Source organism: Centroberyx affinis, unplaced genomic scaffold (assembly GCF_046629955.1).
Source record: "Centroberyx affinis isolate AG114_WGS23_722 - 3 ecotype Tasmania unplaced genomic scaffold, CSIRO-AGI_Caff_v1 ptg003567l_1, whole genome shotgun sequence".
Taxonomy (NCBI): Eukaryota; Metazoa; Chordata; class Actinopteri; order Beryciformes; family Berycidae; genus Centroberyx; species Centroberyx affinis.
In genome coordinates, this window is record NW_027281497.1 from 56170 (window position 1) to 74904 (window position 18735).

General features: G+C 39.9%; 4 protein-coding genes across 4 annotated transcripts; all 4 read left to right on the plus strand.

Annotated features, from left to right (window-relative positions):
• The first annotated feature begins 2137 nt into the window (after positions 1 to 2137).
• Positions 2138 to 5908, plus strand: polr2i (RNA polymerase II subunit I). The gene is made up of 6 exons (XM_071540147.1): positions 2138 to 2283; positions 2469 to 2523; positions 3624 to 3697; positions 4255 to 4329; positions 4982 to 5033; positions 5512 to 5908. The coding sequence occupies exons 1-6, from the start codon at positions 2222 to 2224 to the stop codon at positions 5572 to 5574; spliced, it is 381 nt and encodes a 126-aa protein (XP_071396248.1). The 5' UTR covers positions 2138 to 2221; the 3' UTR covers positions 5575 to 5908.
• A 531-nt stretch (positions 5909 to 6439) lies between these two features.
• Positions 6440 to 8076, plus strand: pglyrp5 (peptidoglycan recognition protein 5). Its single transcript, XM_071540148.1, has 4 exons — positions 6440 to 6510; positions 6669 to 6864; positions 7081 to 7199; positions 7484 to 8076. Exons 1-4 carry the CDS (start codon positions 6498 to 6500, stop codon positions 7657 to 7659), a joined length of 504 nt encoding a protein of 167 aa, XP_071396249.1. The 5' UTR covers positions 6440 to 6497; the 3' UTR covers positions 7660 to 8076.
• Positions 8077 to 10407: 2331 nt separating this feature from the next.
• foxg1c (forkhead box G1c) lies at positions 10408 to 11646 on the plus strand. The gene has a single exon (XM_071540149.1). It carries the CDS (start codon positions 10408 to 10410, stop codon positions 11644 to 11646), a length of 1239 nt encoding a protein of 412 aa, XP_071396250.1.
• A 3829-nt stretch (positions 11647 to 15475) lies between these two features.
• snrpd2 (small nuclear ribonucleoprotein D2 polypeptide) lies at positions 15476 to 17534 on the plus strand. The gene is made up of 3 exons (XM_071540146.1): positions 15476 to 15594; positions 16659 to 16838; positions 17093 to 17534. Coding segments are annotated over exons 1-3 (357 nt in total). The 5' UTR covers positions 15476 to 15592; the 3' UTR covers positions 17268 to 17534.
• The last annotated feature ends 1201 nt before the right edge of the window (positions 17535 to 18735 follow it).

Sequence of the window (18735 nt, forward strand, 5' to 3'; positions counted from 1 at the left end):
ATGGCAACATCTTAATAATCAAATAACCATAAGGCCACCTGATGTAGCTTCATTCAAGGTCAACATGCTTCATCATAGCTTCATCTTATTCTTTTCATCATAGTTTTGTTTCAACAACAAATCTAACTGTGAATTTACAATGTAAATCAAACTAAGGAAGAACTGGACACAAATGCAAATCCTTCAACACAAACAACTAGTCTATCCTGACTGTCTGTTGTTTGTCTGTTCAGCAAAATCCTCTGTACTAATCTTTCTCTGTTAAATAATAAAATTATAAATACATATGGCTTACCAAGATGTAAATCACTCTCCATGTGTTCCTTTCTAAAAGGTAGAAATTGTTGATGTTTCTCCAAATGAATGCAGCGTGAGTTTTCTTTTTCAATGTGCAGGTGAACACCAATCAGAGATGAAACTGTGAGTCTGAGTCTCTTCAGGTCAATCGCTCCTTTATGACACTGACATTCTAAATTCTATGAACTCTGCTGCATTCTGTCCAGCTGCATTATGATTCATTAGATGAAGCTCAGGCTCCAGTAAACTTTGACAGAGACTTCGTATATGGTTTACAAACTACACATGATTAAAAAGCACATAACTGAGTATTTGGAATTTGTATTAAGATATTGTAGTTTTTATGAGGAAAACATCTATTTAATTGCTAATTCCTATTGCACTTTCACTGTTTTAAGCCACAAGTTAGCTCACTCTAATCTTATTACTATCATATCTGAGGGGATACTTTAGGAAAATAAAAAGAAAAGTTATTCATCTTCAAGCTTTTCAGGTGTAGAATTTCTTTTTCCAGAACAACCTGTGCATTAACCCATGTAATTAATAGAAACATGAGTAGCACTTTACAATGGCCTTTTTCCAGTGCATGAACCTTTAAACACTGATTTGTTTAGTCCCCCCAATTATGTTATTGTACCCTGTAATTATATAAGTATGCAGTAATTACGAAAACAATTACACCATAACTACCTTATAAATCTCTCATAATTATCTATATCTCTCACAAAATTGTTACACCTTAATTCCCAGACTCCTTGATTTGTTACCCTGTAACTACAGTATTGTTATTTTATTAGTACCCCATGATTACAAACTAGTTACACCGTAAGTAGCAGGCTGTAAAATAAAGTGTTACCGCTGAGGTTTACAAATATTTGATGCAGAATGAGAGTGTTGCAGTATTTCAGTGTTCAGTGCGCACTATAAACTTTTGAGGGGTTAAAGAAATCTGTCCTATATCTCAGGACAGTCAGTACAATGACTGTCAGTATTCAGTTAAAGTTCTCAAGGTCCGTAGTCCTGCAGGTTTTCATTCCTCTCTGGCACTTTGTGAGCTACATCTGGTCTCAGGGATAACTGAACACACTTCAGTTTTCACCTGTGTTAATTGTGTATAAGGGCGGTGGGGAAAAGAAGCAAGGCAGCCACCATGAAATGTTGTAAGGTGGAAAAACCTTGGTATTAAATGATCCACATCTTTACATATTTATACAAACTAACGTTGTTTCTGTGGTAAGAATTAAAGGGGCACATCACCAAAAATGAAGCTGACTTATTTCAAATATCATCACATACATGTACCCAAACTGCAAAGAATTTTGTGCAGTTGTGTTTGATGAGACCCTGTGATCATGGTCCCACTTCTGTTTTTCCGAAAACTTAATTAAGAGATTTTAATTTAACTCTCACGGGAACATTGGGTCCCTGGCACACAATGTAAAATCTCATAATGCCTCCATAAAACTAATGTTTGCCAACCTTTTATTGATGCATTTTTTTTTAACAGTGAGGGTGTCAGACAATCTTTTATTACATATAAGCAAGCAGGTCCTCAGAACGGCAATTCTGGGTTGCCCTACATAAGAAGTTTGTGCTACGTTTGGGTGCCTGCATTTAAAACAGCAGTAATATGGGTGACAGTTTGTAAACTTGGTTACATTTTTCACAATATTTGCACTCCTCTTAAGTATTTTGCAATGTGGATTTAGTGCAGAAAGCAATAGAATTGTGTCCAAATATGCCTTGTTGTTTTTTTCTGTCATCCAATTCTTAGGGGGCGCTGCCCGTAAAAATGTGACATAGTCAAGAGTTTACGCATGCGCAGATGGTCTGTTTTCAAACGACAAGAGGAGACCGAGTTGGTAGACACGAGTCCCACATTTATTGCATTTGTTTGGTTTTTCTTCATCAGTAAGTTATTCCAATGGATTTAGACAGCGGAACATATGAACCAGGATTCGTCGGAATCCGGTTTTGTCAAGAATGGTAAGTTTATGGACGGACAGTTAATCGGAGAAGATTTGATAGCCTACAATGTTAGCCTACTTAACCACATAGCGTTATGCTCCGACTTGGACATGGGGTCCAGGTGCATATGAATAAATATATGTACGTCGTTTTATTTTTAAAACAGAATGAGATCCACTAAACACACTGACTCTGTTTTCCAGTAACAACATGTTGTATCCCAAAGAAGACAAGGAGAACCGTATCCTGCTCTATGCAGTAAGTGAACATGTCCTTTTATCTCAGGTGCAGTTTGGCTAATGTCGTAGGCTGGGGGTCATTCCATCATTCCGTTTAGGTTTGTATGATTTTATCTTTATTTTAGGTGGCCCATGCTTGACTAGCCTTTCCTGTTCCCTGTGTAATCATGGCTGTCTTTTGGAAGACAGTGTCCCAGGGAAACAGTACAAGTTAAACAAGATACTATGTACAGACTAGGGCTGAACGATTTTGAAAAAATATCTAATTGCGATTATTTTGACTGATATTGCAATTGCGATATGATTTGCGATATTAGAGGGAATAATAATTTTTACATCATTATTCTCATGTTCATTGAAAAACGTATTAAAATGAGTATGGTGTGATTTTTGCGGGGATCTGTACCAAACAAAGATGTTTTCTTAAGTCTGTATAATATGATGTGTAGGCCAGGACATCTCTGCAGCACTACAATATTTAATTTCAAATGGTATTTTGACACACATTTCGCCTTTAACAAATATTGCGCCTCCTGCGATTTGAAAATTGCAGTAGGCCATATTGCGATTTCGATTAAGTTTCGATTAATTGTTCAGCCCTGGTACAGGCCATTGGAGAAAGATGGTAAAGCTGTTCCCAACGGATGGAAGTCAATGTTTTTGATACATATCCTGAGCACTTGCCATGCTGATACCCAAAGTCATGAATGAGCCTCCTTTGGCAGCCTGGTTGCCAACAAGAGTTTCCTCAAAAACAGCCACTTTACATGTGGTGCTATGAGTCCAAGATTTGGTTATATGAATGACAGAACAGTTAAACATGTATTCAGGTCTTGTCCCTTTGCAAAAGAAAATTGTGGGCCATAATGGTTGATTGGCTATCAAAACTCTAGGGTAAAGCGTCTGTCATTTGGTGGGTTGTTATTAACTCTGTAAGAGCCGGAAATTAGAAAAATCTTGCCACATGACATCTGTATACCTGCAATAATATTGCTAAATTCCCTGTTCTTTTTCACTGAACTGAACTCAAACATTTAAAAAATCCAAATCAAAAATCACTTCAAAATGAGGTTCAGCACAATCTGAAGCCGTAACTGATTTGGATGTCTCAACCCACAGTGCAGGAACTGTGACTACCAACAAGAGGCAGACAACAGCTGCATCTATGTCAATAAGATCACCCACGAGGTTGAGTAAGTATGGGAAACCACAGTGCTGCCAATTACTTTTCTATGCCACACAAATAGACTAGGTGTCAGTTAGAATGGCTAATATCACTCCATTGTTTCTTCAGCAGGGTTCACGTGTCTGCTTTCAGATGTGTGTTGCTCAGTGTAGCCACTCATGCACTTTCTGAATATCCAAAAGTAATTAGTCATAGATAAAGTGATAAGTGCATTTTCAAGACACCCAATAATGTTTTCAGGTGCTCACTGGTTCATTTGTGTACAATAGTCTTGCAAATTTAATTGGGTGTTAGTAGTCTTTGAAAAGATATTAAAAGATAATGCTTTATTTTTGATTGTGCATATTCACACTGTGCAGAAGTGGCTAATCTGTTGAGTTTTTTTTTATGTAGTGCTGCAAACATTGAGTGACTACACAGTGCAAAACATTTGTAATGTGACAGCCCTTCTGCATGTACAGAGCTATGAATACATGCAATGTATGTAACTCCAGGCATTCCAGGGCTAGGTGCTGGCATGTATCATGATCATTCATCCAACCTCTTGTTTCCATCTTTCTCCAGTGAGTTGACACAGATCATCGCTGATGTATCTCAGGATCCAACGCTACCCAGGACAGAGGATCACCCCTGTCCCAAGTGAGTTTCACCATCTTTCAGTATTCCTCACTCCTCCAGGAAAAATCCTTCAAAAACATGAATGAATTACATATGCATTGAAAAATGACTGTGGGAAATGTAAACTAGATGTAGACAGAAGTAAATTGGCTGTAACTGTAATTGGTGCCGGTATTCTCCTTTAATCATCTGAAACACTTTATTGCCAAGTGCATGACTCAAGCAAGGAATTTTTCCAGATAGCATGTTTTTGTGCTGGCATGACAACAAGTGACAAGGCAACACACCACTTGCTGACTTTAAATGGACATGGTTGTATTTTTGTTTCTTTACCAGTTCTGTATCCCTAGATTAACATAATCTCCACTCTGTCTCTTAGTCTAGTTCTCTAGAATGTATTTATTCTGCCACAGTTGTCTTTGCATTGTGAAGGATTTTCTTTTCTGAAATGCGATGTTGGGCAGTGTGTGAGACTTTTAATTTGTAACTTTTAGTTACAAAGTTTAGTTTAGTTTTGGAGCGGAGATCACATTCAAATAAACGTATAATTAATAAGATCTACATGTCATTGCGGCTGCTTTGTGGGACTGTACAGAAACTACTTGATTGTGATGCTGGTCAGTTTGTGATACAGTAGTTTCTAACATTGTGCACTCATCATGTCTCTTCACAGATGTGGTCACAAGGAGGCAGTGTTCTTCCAGTCTCACAGTATGAAGGCTGAGGTAATGATCATTTAGAATCAAATACATAAGAAACCATTTCTTATTTAGTCTTCATTTAATTTGTGTATAAATGAATTTACTACCTTTCCATGGTCAGCAGCATGTCTTTTTGTATTCATCCATTAATGGAATGGCATCAGTGGTATGTAATTGTCTACTGGTAGAAGATAATTACGTTTTTCAGAAAAACAAGTACAAGGCTAATGTATAGAATAAACTATTATATTCCAACATATCCCAATATATTCCAGCAAGAACAGTTGCATTGCAACAACCTGCACTTATACCAAATTGGACGGAACAGGAACAGACATGGACCCAAAATCAAAACTACTGGCAGCCGCAGCTGTTACAATAAAAATCCATGGGGAAACACTAGTGGTTCGGTGGTCTGCACACCTTTTGTCTGGGTTGAAGAACTTGTTTGAATTAAAAAGGTCTGCCAGTTTTAGCATTTGTTCCGTTCTTCCCCCCACAGGATGCTATGAGACTGTACTACGTCTGCACTGCTCCTCACTGCGGACACCGATGGACCGAATAAAGATGGTGATGATGGAGAGGTCCAACATATGCGTCTACAAACATTCAAACATTATATCATGCCTACCTGCAGCTGAAAACAGACTGTTTTTTTGAAGTCTGTATCAGTCAGAAAGCTATGCAGTCAAGCTGTGAACTTTTTTTGAGCACTCGCCTGGTCATTTGTTTATTAGGTTTCAGCAATGCGGTTTGTTTTCAAATAGCAGAAAACTGACTCCCTGGTTATCTTTATGTACGATGACTTTTGTTGGACCTCATCTTGTGAATATAATGTATTAATAGCTTTTTAACTGATGTAGTTTTATTTTCAAATGTCTGCATTGTAAGATTAAAAGGACCAATTGTTGTTAGAAATGCCTCTTGGATTATTTAATGGAACATTTAGAATGCAACAAATGCAAATAATGCTGTCATTTCTGTTATAGTGTTGTTAATATTGACATTGCATTTCCTTTAGTTTGCCAGTGCCTGTTCCCTGTTCCTGTATAAGCACACGGGCTACTTAATATTGCAAAACAAGCATACTACCAATTTCCTCATGAAACTCCCATGACTGTCCTCCAGTGCAACATTTCGAAGCACTGATGCCTCATCTGTTTGAAAAAATGCCCACAGTTTTTCTCTCGCCATACTGAATATTTGCAGTATTGCTGCAGCTTCCTCTTTTTGGAACCAGTATATTCCAAGCTACCTGTTGGGCAATTGTACCCTATTACCCACTGAGCCTGACCAGTTGGAAATGATTGCTGAGCTCATTGAAAATGCATGCATGAACATGCAACAGGGAAGTACATGGAAGGTGTCACGCTCCGGACCACACCCCCGGAAGCAAACGGGTTCTTTGATAAGTCGGCTGTTATGTAAGCACTGGAACAGTTTGCTGCTGGGCAGTCAACACAATCAAAGGCAGTTGTGTGTGGAGTTATGGACCAAAGAGGTATGAAACTGCATTTTTGCACTACAAATGTTACAACTGAAGGTTATAGCACTAGTGTTGTCACACTGAATGCTGCTAATTATATTCATAGTTCCAATACTGACAGTAACAAGAAAACATGTCAAAAACATGTTCTATTCTTTTTAACTGCTTTCCAGTGCAGGTTGTTTCTCGGCTGCAGTGGGGAGCAGCTGCCCCTCGACGCAGGGACACTTTGAGGGGCTCTGCCCAGAGAGTTGTCATTCACCACACAGCCATGACAAACTGCAGAGCCCTTAGAGAATGTACAGACCAAATGATCCTCATACAGAAGATGCACATGAAAGAAAGAGGCTTCGATGACATTGGATACAAGTGAGTAGCTACGTTCCCTTCAGCGTTCAAGCAGTCAAAAGGACGACACTTCATAGCCTCCTGTATTCCTAGATCTAGGCAGCTATAATTTTGGAGTGATGTTTATACTTATTGTACAATGTATATTTGAGGAAAATAAATGATGGTATATTCCTACTCATGTATTTCTGTCAGTTTTCAATGCAGTGGGGTACCCAACCATTTTTTATGTTTCAGTTTTCTTGTTGGAGGAGATGGGACGGTGTATGAGGGCCGTGGCTGGGGTGTGATAGGGGCACATACCAAAGGCAACAATCATGACTCTTTGGGTGTTGCCTTAATGGGCAATTTCAACAGTAAGCATGTTTACTCTCATTTTTTTGAGTGCAATGAAACAATAACAATAATTTTCAATTGTAGCACACTTTTTATTAAAAGCAAACCTCTAACTGCAAGGGAAGAGCGTTAAAAAACTGTAAGTGTTAAAAGCTGCTGTTAACTTTTCTATAGGCCTATGGGAGGGTTTTGTGATTTACTAATCAGTGATTTACTAATCCATGTATAAATTGTCTGAGTTCAATCCACTAATACGTTACTGCAGTACAGTAATGCATGACACTGTTATTTGTTTTGATTTCAGATGACACACCAAGCACAGAGGCGTTATCATCAATCAAGCAGTTCCTGCGGTCTGGAGTTTCCCTGGGGTATTTACACCCAGAGTTTATCCTGCTCGGGCACAGAGACCTGGGAAACACACAATGTCCCGGAGAAAAACTTTATGCCTCACTACCACATCTGAGGAATTTCACATGAACACCACCACAGATTTGGAGAGTGTCACAAAGGAAACTTTTTTATCCTACACAAACCCTCACCAACTCTCTATAACAGTTATTGTAATAAAATCACATGATGAGGAGGACTTCATGGAATGAACATTACCTCTCTTGTGTTTTATCATGGCTGTCTTCTGAGCTAAGAGAAGGTTTGGTATTCTAACAAGAGGTCCTGCAGGTTTCACAGCCTGGCCTTCCCATCTCATACAGCAGAGGGTGCTGTTACATTGCCCAGATGGGACAGGAGAAGACGAACAGGCCCTGGCCTTGAGTGCGAAGTAAATCCTCAGTGCAAAGTAAATGCACATTTAAAAAATATACTATATATTATCACATTAACTTTTTCAATTATTATTTCAATGTGTTATGCCATGTTTTTGAGTTAGTTACATATTTAGGCTGTAAATACTTTGATTTACATTGTTTTTACTATTTTTTTGTAAAATAAACATTCTGATTTATTTAACCTTACCTCACTTTACGCTATGGTTATTTTGGTGATAACGACAACAACAATAATATTAATAATAGGCTAATAGGCTTATAATAATTTTGTACATTTTGGACACCATTTGTAGGCTACCCCCTCTGCTCCAAGGCCTCTTCTCCTCATGATAAAGTCTTCAGAGTGACACTGCGAAATCATCTCAAACAAACAAAACATGAATTCAAACATTTGGCAGGGGGAAAGATCCAAGGGGATTACAAGTGTTTAGACAGCAGTGTGTTTACTGTAGTGCTAGAAACTTTCCCAACAAGTTATGACTTGCAGCACGGGGATTATGGAGGGGACCCATATCAAATTGAGTGAAAGAGGGTAAAAGGTAAGAGATAATCGTAGACCGTTCCGGTCCTCACTTCTGATTGGCCGAGTCGTGTTCGACGCGGTGTAAAACACCCAATAAGGGCACAGCTGTGACCGCAAACTGTTGATTTAAATATTAAGCGCTAACCGAAAATCAGTAGCCTATGCTTGGTAAGTTGTTTAGCTATTGTAGTATGCTCTAACATGGCCTATATTTTGAACAATGTTGCTTTGCGAAAGTATTCAATTAAATTAAGGATTAAGGATATTTCTTACTTTATTTTTATTACAAGCTGTGTGCTACCGCAGTATAAAGCTAGGCTACTTGGCCTCGTGCCTGTAACAAGCTTCCCGGCCGGTGTGAAATCTCTGTCAGCGGCCTCTCGTGTGTCTTGTTACTGTGGCAGCCTGCAACTGTGGTGTGTAAAGGCGCATGGCCTGCAGGCAGACATCAAGCCTACACTGAAAAAAATGTAACCTACATATAGGCTACGCAAGCCTTTTCATTTATTGACTTATTTTTCTTAGACCAATTAAAAATCTACACTGACATATTTTCACTGTTTCCACTTTAAATCAAAGTGTCTCAAGAATTTCCTTGAATTTCCTTGAAGTGTCATTATCTTGATATTAGTGGAGTGATGTGACAGGGGTTTCTGCCTTGTTTTTTCAAGATGTTGACACTTGTTTCTAGAAAAGAAGAACAAAATCCTGAAATAGAAAAAAAAAAAAAAAAGTAAAACTAGGCTACAGTAGAAATACGCCGAGTGGAATTATCTCACCCAGTTCGCCAGAATTCTTCACTTGTTTTAAGAATAACATAATGTTAAGACTGAATACGCTTAATGACTTGTTAAGGTGGGCATGTTTGCAGCGTTAAGCCTCAGTTGCCACTATATTGAATCCCTTTATGCTCTGTGTTTGTTTACTTACCCGACAAGATCATTTACACACCTACAACTACTTCTTATTTTTGATCGGCTTTTTGCCAAGTTATGGTGTCAACAAAAGGGGAAAGTAAGGCGCAGAGAGAGAGAGAGAGAAAGAGAGAGAGAGAGAGAGAGAGAGAGAGAGAGAGAGAGAGAGAGAGAGAGAGGCGACCCCAGAGGGCGAGACGCAGGTGAGAGGCTTGAGTTTCAGGAGTCACGGAAGTGTTATAATTGAACCCGAGAGTTCACCGATCAGTCACAGAGATTGGCAGCACACTAATTTATCCCGGGTTTAAACTTTCCTCTGCACGATTCTGCAGGAGACCATCAGTGTTTGGTGGTAACGCCTTATTCAGTTGCATGACAAAAATTGCCTATTATCGATTTCCCTTTATTAACGAGTAGTGAATTAGCCTACTATTAACGGATAACGGATTGCTATTTCAATTTCAGTATAAGCACAAGTTGCTACTGTTGTAACCCGCTCTTCTAGCCTAAATATCAGATTAAATGTGAATTATCCAAACCATGAACCGCATCGCCCAGACGCGTTTTAATTTTAATTAGGCTAGTCATCGCCCCATACTGAGATAGCTTTGATGTGAAATGACATGAAAGGTTTACTTTCTTTAGGTGGAATTAGTCTCCCTACTTTGATTTTATCGAGGAAAAATGGTGAACATTGGACATCCCATATCAACTGACTTATCCTGATTTTTGAAGAAAAGTAATGGGACGAGTATTACAACAAATTGCTACCCACAGAGAGTAATGAGTTGTTACTTTTGGAATGAGTAACGAGAAATGTAACGCATTACCTTTTCTGTAACGCGTCCAACGCTGGTGATCATGCGCATTTGTTTTCACGCTGTCGGGCCAGTGTGTCTTTGGCACCTCAGCACTTTGGATCAGCGCGTCTTCGCTCCGTGGAAACAGTAACCTGTTCCCCCTGATCGCCGGACGCCTTTGGTGATTTTTTGGTGGTTTTAACATGGAGGATTTGAAAACTCCTGTCCGATTTTTCCACAAGTCTTCATTCAGCATCAGCAGCCTGTTACTGAGACGAGAGGGAGTGATGAGTGACGACGAGGCTTCTTCCCTGTCCCAGAAACAACGCTCCGGACACCCAGAGAAACCTAAAGTTTGTACTCAAGAGGAAAGCTACAACTTTGACAGTGACAAAAACTGCGACAAGAAGAAACAGTGCACTAAGGCAGAAGTGAAACCAGTGTTGGCAAATGGCAAACGAGATGGAAATAAAGGAGAATCGAAGAAAGGTGGAGGAGCAGAAGAAAACATTAAACCGGAGAAACCTCCTTTCAGTTACAACGCGCTTATCATGATGGCTATCCGCCAAAGCCCGGAGCGACGGCTCACACTCAACGGCATCTATGAGTTTATCATGGGCAACTTTCCATACTACCGAGAGAACAGGCAAGGCTGGCAAAATTCAATCAGGCATAACCTGAGTTTGAATAAGTGTTTCGTTAAAGTGCCGCGCCACTATGACGATCCGGGTAAAGGCAACTACTGGATGCTGGACCCCTGCAGTGAAGATGTCTTCATAGGTGGCACATCTGGGAAGCTCCGGCGCAGGGCCCCAGCCGGCTCCAGGGCCAAGCTCGCGCTGAAAAGGGGAGGAGGTCGTCTAATGTCCTCCGGCACTGCAACCAGTGTGGCTTTGGCCGCCGCAGGCTCCTTTTACTGGCCGGTGCCGTCGTTTCTCCCTCTCCAACCGCCAGTGCGAACCCACCTCGGCGCAGGGTCCTACCTCGGTCCTCATCCCCACTTTTCCAACCACGCCACATCGGTGGTTTCGCAGCGGTCCCGGCACCACATGGGCGCAACAGGTGCTGCGGAGGCCGACCGGTTCATGCAGACACACCAGGAGATGTCTTACATCGGAGTTAGCTGCGCGCAATCCCGTCGCCATCAAATACGCGCAGCTTGCACCGCTTTCTCCACATCCATCCCGTGCACCCTGCCTCTGTCTGATCCCTGTCCTTTTAACATGCTCTCCGGACAAGCCAGCTACTTTTACTCGCACCAAATACCCTGTCCCGCAACGTTTACCCCGTGCCAAGAGGAGTGCGCCGCGTCCAAGACCTCTCCGGGACACTTTCTATCCAAGACCGGGCACTCAGACCTCGGAGGGTCCTGTAATGACTTACCAAATTATTACCCTCAAGTCAACTCAAGCCCTCCTCTGTCTTGGAATGTAGAAAAATAGCATATATAAAAATGTCACAGTACTCAATAGTTAATAGTTAATATCTAAGGTCACAAATACTTGATGTAGAATTTAGATGGACAAAGTTGAGTAAATACTTTAAATCCTGCAAGAGGTCAGAGTCACATATTTCAAAGAAATGCAGCTGTAATTTATTCAGAATCTCTTGAGTTTATATCCCGCAATGTTGGCCTAACCTATTTTATTTGTGTAAAAGAAGAAAAGAAAAACGTAAATTGAAATGGTTGTTTTTTTGCACTAAGCTTAGCATTTAATAGAAACGTTTATTTTGCAATTTGTGTCAAATAGCCTAAACAACAGCGCTGATGCAAAAAGAGATGCATAAGATTCTCATCTAAAAAGAAAGTGATGCATAGCCTATATGTTTTCAACACACATTTCCAAAAATGTGCGAGGCATTTACACATAGGCCTATATTTTAACACGTTATTGCAGAATGTAACGAAGGACAGCATCAAATGTTTATCATTTATACAACTGTAATTGATGGTAACTTGGTCTGCAATATGTGCTATTATCGATCTGTTAATCGCAAATATATATTCCTGGTTTAGAAACACATTGTTCTACATTAAGACACTTGCTTTATGATAGCTTTTCTCATCCATCCTTTTCCGCACAACTGTATGCACTTGTCAGTAGGCTATAGAAATTAAAGTGATGTTTCTGTTTTGCGTGCATGTCACTGTTTTAGGCCTGATGCCATCGTATGAAATTCTGTTACTGCAAAATACAAAATAATTAAAATAGAAACTATCACCCTGTCCGAAGTGATTTATTTTAGCCAGCAGGTTGACCGACCGTTTATTGTTTTATATTACAAAATGAAATCAGTGTGATGCATCAATCGCTTGTCATTGACCTCATCATAAAAAATTATCGAGGTATTTAACTGTGGATTATTTATTCTCTCGTATGATGGGTTCTGTAGCTGGTAGACGCCGAGAATAAGTTGCAGCCAAGTCAATTCCAAATCCCACAAGGTCTAATTAGTATAGTTTAAAAATGGTAGAAAATAAATAAATAAATACAAAAATCAGTGTGACTGAGTAGAAATCAAATGTGGAATGGCAATTAAACAGCTCTTTTGCTGCACTAATTGTTTTTTAATCTTCCATTCACTTTTATTGTAAATGTTACGAGTTACGATTACTTTCAAATCCATTGGCATCCAATCTTAAAGTCAATTGTAAGTTATTTACCATTAAAAATGGGAGTTGTAGTTTTCAATGTAACTCTCCACGGATATACCTATTCCAATTCCTATTTCAATGCAATTATAATTACTTTATGCATCATGTAGCTATTTTTAATTTTGATTTTTCATCTAGGCTAATTGTAATTAAAATGACCGAATTGTTATTTAGCTGTGACACTAATCTTCTGACTCTGACAGTGAAATGTAACTGTATGCAGAGTCGGACCCACACTTCCAAAAACACAACTGTATTTGGATTAGATAAATTGAATTAATTTATTGATGGAATCTAAAGTGAAATGGTGGAAATAATGGAGAAGATGCCTATTTTCTAACTTGATGAGGATCTGCATGCCGCTGATCCTCAACTGGCAGAGAGCGCTTCTGTAAAGATCATCAGCAGTTCAAATCTGCAGCTGAGGATTTTGCCAGGAAGCATTAGTTGTATATGTGCAGCAGAGAGTATGCAGACTGTGATGTAACTTAAAGAGAGGTAGACATGACATTTCAGTCCCAGTGATCTTATTGATCTATCGTCTGTTTCACCCAGCCCATGACATCACTGCCTGCTGAACTTTCCCTCACCTTTTTTCTCGGTTCCTCTGAGATATAAATTAATAAAAATAGATGTATGGGGATACAGATTAGAGCAGCTTTCTGGAAGGCTGCCTCCATTAAACAAAAGAGTCTTTTATCAAAAGACCTAAGCCAGCCAGCCACCTCTCCCAGCACAGTCTCATTCACAGTCGCCTGTGGTTAAAGCCGACTGGGCTGGATCGGGTAACTTTAAACAGCGACAGTGTTGGCAAACTCAAGGTCTAGATAGATACAAAGATAATAATAATATTTTCATTACTTGCATGAGTAATTGTGGTCTCGGCGCTTAGAGTGCAGGGGGACAGAGTTGTGAATCAACAGGTTTGGAGCAAACTAGAGTTTTATGCCCTGAGGCAAGAGTAAGGAGATACTGTTTGCTGTAGTGTAATAAATAACGACCTTCCTCTGACAGGTACCACACTAATACCCCAGAGCTCTAAATCACCCCATCCTGATTCCTGCTGATGTAGTAGAGCAGCGAGTAAATCATCATATGGACAGGTTTCATTATGTGTTTAACACACCAGACACTTGGGCCGAGGCAGTTTGGTTCTGATCCTGCAGACAGACCAGATGCGCGCGCGCACACGCACACACACGGTTGGAAGGATTATTGTTTGAAATGGCCTATAGTCTGTTGCAGATTACTGATTATTCGCTGAAAATTGTGTTAGTAATGCGTTTTGACTTTTGGGTCATTTTAGTCTCCAAAATTCATGGAGATAAGAAAGTCTACAGACAGTGATTTAGTGAGTTTGGAGTTATTGTGAATTAACCTTAACATCTTATACCCGAGGCCATAATTATAGCAAAATGAATTTGTTTTCTCTTGCACATTCATCAATCATTTTGGAGTAATCCAACAAGTAATCACCTATCTTCTTTTCAAAATAGCCTACCTGCAAACTAATGTTTATAATCTGTGCTTTCTCAATAATGGAACAATTACAGGAACCAGTTTATGTCTGTTATTGTCAAATTATTGCAATCCCATTACATGTAATGCATTAGGCTACTCCCTAAGTCTATACACTCACGAACATGCACACACACACACACACACACACACACACACACACACACACACACACAGTGACAAAGCAACAGACTGAGCTCATTTTACACGCTGCTCCATAGAGCTCTGTTGAAGAATGTAACTGGTTTATGGCAGGCTCCCAGTTTAAGTTGTGGAAGAGTGAAGAGGGGCAGCTCTAAGTCTTTTGGCTGAGCTAGGTGTGCTTCATAAAGATAGTCAAGTTCTGGAAATCAATCCCACACACTCGCCTCTCTCAACAGCACACAGGCTGCCATTATCCGCAGCAAGTGGCTTCCACAGGTAGATTTGCCACCCTTTGAAATAAGGTGGGTGGGTTGTACACCCCTAGGCGTCTGTCTGTCTCTTGCCAGAAAGCCAATCTCTCAATGTCTCATTGCTGCTGTGTAGATAGGGTAGCCTACATCTCTGCCTCTCTCACACACTTTTCCCTCGTTCTTGTTGTGTTAAAAAGCAAAACAAAGACTTATCTGTTTGGCTCTCCAGTATCGCCTTGGCTGCTCTTTCTGTCATCGAAGTTTTTTTCTGTGTCCATTTCTAAAACAGACGAAAACAGACGAGCCTAAGTGGTCAATCTGTAGAAGTTATGAATGCCATAGCCTGAAATAGCCTAATGATAAAAACAAATAATCCTAACCCTAAATTAGGTCTCATTACTTCTATCAAGCAGTTTACAATTTAGTTGAGCTGTTATCACATTATCATAACCGACTTGAAATTCTGGAGAGCAACTTTCTATAAGCAGCCCTAGCCTCTACATAATGTAGGAAAGCCTATGTGTTGCCTCATAACAACTAATACAATAGCGATGCACTGTCAAACTGGAACAGTGAAGTTTTAATCTAATGCTTAACTTTCTTTATTTGATGAAGTTTCAAATATTGTTCTAAGGACTACACAGGGATTTAGTAACCCGGTAATCATTGCAGAATTTTGGAGCGCATACTTGTTGACCCGGAAGTAGTTGGTGCAACACGAGTGGCCGATTCGTTGTAGAGACGAAAGCAGCCGGTGGAACAGAGGAGGCAAACATCCGAGCATTTTTCTGGAAAAAATTGAACTCTGAACAAGCAAGCATGTAAGTCGCTACATTAAACGAACCAGCAGTTTCTTAACGAATGATGTTTTTTCAGTCTCAGTGCTTGAATTCCCAGTCGCTCCAAACAGCCAGCTAGTTACAATGCTAACCTTGCTAGCATTTTAGTAAGTCAGCTATGCTAACTAGTGGTAGGAAACAAGGCCAGCTGGCTAGCTAGAATTAATAAACCATTGTACTTCCTTCTGTTGCTATCTGCCTTCAGTCTCAGTTACCTACAGTTACGTACAGTTAAAGCAAACAGGTACAAGTCTTAAGTTGCTAGTATCAGTCTGCTTAAGTGTAATTTTGCAAAGATATGAATTTGTAGCCACACAATAGCTTTGCTATGAGCTAGTCAGCTAAATGCTAACGTTACTTTTCAGCAGGAATTGTCTGGACATGCGCATGCCCATCTGTCCATATGTTCGGCCCTAAATTGTACCAACATTATTAGTCAGCCCAGTCATTGCCAAGAGATAACGTTAGTCGTCTTGCTTTTTGTGCTTCTAATCACATTCCCTATCAGTATTGGAACAAAGTAATCAGAACCTCCATTCAGTTTCCAAAGCATAATGGGAACATAAACGATACAATTAACGTTATAGTGTTGCATATCTACAACAAACTATAGGTGGAGCAAACTAACTTTTGGGTTGGTTAACCTAAAACTAACGCATTTAGGTTGGTTTGTGTATCAGTCCAGTGGAAAGGTGTCATGGTGGTTGGTGGGTGTGCTCTCTTACCAAGATTGTCCTTCCCGTAACAAGATCAGAGGTTTGAAATGTGTCCAACTCTGTTGAAGTGTAAGCAAGACACTGAATCCCCACTCTGTGTTCCGGGGGCTACACAAACGGCTTATCCTGCACTCTGTCCATTTTGTTTAAATTTGTGTGTCTCAGAGCAATATGTGAAGAAGAAGTCTTAGGTTAGACTGTGTATAATATGGCAATTGACTGCTCCAATTTATCAAATCTGCCAGATATCTGCTATCCTGTTAATTCTGCATACTTTGTGCTTAGTTACACATTTATTGATGTGGTTGCTCTGTGGGGTTTTTTTTCCAGGAGTCTGTTAACCAAGCCCAAGTCAGAGATGACTCCCGAGGAGCTCCAGAAACGGGAGGAGGAGGAGTTCAACACCGGCCCCCTGTCTGTGCTCACCCAGTCAGTCAAGAACAACACACAGGTCCTCATCAACTGTCGCAACAACAAGAAGCTGCTTGGAAGAGTCAAGGCTTTTGACAGGTATTGAGACCAGTCACTGGTTTAATAATAAACATGTTTGAGTCCATGGTATGATTAGCATTTTTTTTTTTGGTATCTAATCTGCTGCAGTACCCTCTGTGGATTTTAGCTATTTTTCTATTCTGTTTTTCTATTTCTTTATTTCTATTTTTGTCCAATCCAATCATAGTTATGTCTCTAGAGTCCTCTCTGCCTTTTGTGTTTTTTTAAACTTAGTAATTCTATGTTTCGTGTCCTCCTCGCTGTCCTTTCAGGCACTGCAACATGGTCCTGGAGAATGTGAAGGAGATGTGGACAGAAGTCCCCAAAAGCGGAAAAGGAAAGAAGAAGTCCAAGCCGGTGAATAAGGACCGCTACATTTCTAAGATGTTCCTTAGGGGCGACTCTGTCATCGTCGTGCTGAGAAATCCCCTGATCACAGGGAAATGAACTGTTTTCTATCACCCAACCGAACCGGTCACAAAGTGTTTTTTGAAAGATTTGATGGCCGTGGGCTGTCGTTACTTTTTTTTTTTTTTTGGTTTTTGTTGGATGACTACGGCCATTATTGTATGAGAAATTACAGTGTGTACAAGATCACGTCTGTACTCTGTGAAAAGCTGATTAGGCATATGGATGCCTGAGGTGTTTTTGTTTTGTCTAGATTGCTCTTCTGTCTTTTTTCATTTTAATAATAAAAATGATGAAACAAATAGATTAAAGTGTTGGGAACATATTTATTTACTTTTAGCTTCCAAGTTTCTGCTTTGAAACATGACATGGTTTAGTCCTTTAATACTACAAACATGACTAGTTTAATATTCTAAATTGTGCTATGTAAAATTTTTATTGTTGATAATTGCACTATTTGTTTAAACATTTGAATTCCAGTATCAGTATATTGATAATTACCAGTCATTTTATTCCCATGTATCATTTCTGAGTATTCAAAGATTATGCTATAACAGTTCCCCCTCTCCATTCCTTTAACCTCTAAAGAAGATTTCCATACAAGCGGTTACTCATTTATAGCACAGGAATAGCTACATCAGATGCAGTGTATTGGAAAGGCTCAAGCAAAAAGTTCTCCTCTGTCCCCTTTTCTTGCATATCCTTGCCAGTCCCCCCTTCCCACTCGCCCCCCTCCTTCCTTTCTCCTCCTCCCGCTGTCACCCTTTCACTCTCCCCTGACAGCATCTTAGGTGTCAGGGTTGATTTCAGTCAGCAGCGCTCAATATGCGACAAACTGCCGTTTAAAGGCCTACTGCATTATTGATGAGACCAGATGTGCTGACTGTCACTTCACACCCCGATTTCTCTCTCCATTTCAGGCTGTTCCTCTCTACCGCTCGGCCCCTCCTGACCACTTTGTTAATTGTCTTAATAGCCTAACAGCTATTCTCCCCTTACTTCTCTCAAACAGTTGGCACCTAACCTCTGCTCGCTCCCATTCTCAAATTTAGTGGTCAAGTGTAGTGGATTTTGTTTATGCATGACTAAATAAATGCTCCATCTGGTTGTTTTACATTTTTTATAGGAAGCTAAATGACATTGATTCCTGCATCAGATTTTGTTTTTGTTGTGTTTGTTTTGGGTTAGGGTTAGAGGTCATGCTTTAATCTGCTTTGGTTATAGTTGATTATAATCAGAATATGGCTCATTGAAACTCATGTTCAAGTCCAAGTGTTGAACACTTTAAATGTGGTAAGAATTTCATGTTATGTTTTAGGCCCATGTACCATAATAGCTCAAACTTGGTGTTCTATTCTTGTGTTCTTCTTGCAACTGATCTTTGGCAAAAAGCATTTTGAATTGCCATAGCAAACCGATCCTAACCCGTACTTTCTCACTATGAAGGAAGCCTAACCTTTTCCCCCTGCTTTTATGTTGTGCTCACATCTAAGATTTAGGTGGTTGT

Coding starts and splice junctions, on each gene's coding strand:
- pglyrp5 (XM_071540148.1), top strand. Junction 6,865..7,080: donor TTCGATGACATTGGATACAA/GTGAGTAGCTAC, acceptor TTTATGTTTCAG/TTTTCTTGTTGGAGGAGATG. Junction 7,200..7,483: donor CTTAATGGGCAATTTCAACA/GTAAGCATGTTT, acceptor TTTTGATTTCAG/ATGACACACCAAGCACAGAG.
- polr2i (XM_071540147.1), top strand. CDS start 2,222: ATGGATTTAGACAGCGGAACATATGAACCAGGATTCGTCGGAATCCGG. Junction 2,284..2,468: donor ATCCGGTTTTGTCAAGAATG/GTAAGTTTATGG, acceptor TCTGTTTTCCAG/TAACAACATGTTGTATCCCA. Junction 3,698..4,254: donor AAGATCACCCACGAGGTTGA/GTAAGTATGGGA, acceptor ATCTTTCTCCAG/TGAGTTGACACAGATCATCG.
- snrpd2 (XM_071540146.1), top strand. Junction 16,839..17,092: donor AGAGTCAAGGCTTTTGACAG/GTATTGAGACCA, acceptor CTGTCCTTTCAG/GCACTGCAACATGGTCCTGG.
- foxg1c (XM_071540149.1), top strand. CDS start 10,408: ATGGAGGATTTGAAAACTCCTGTCCGATTTTTCCACAAGTCTTCATTC.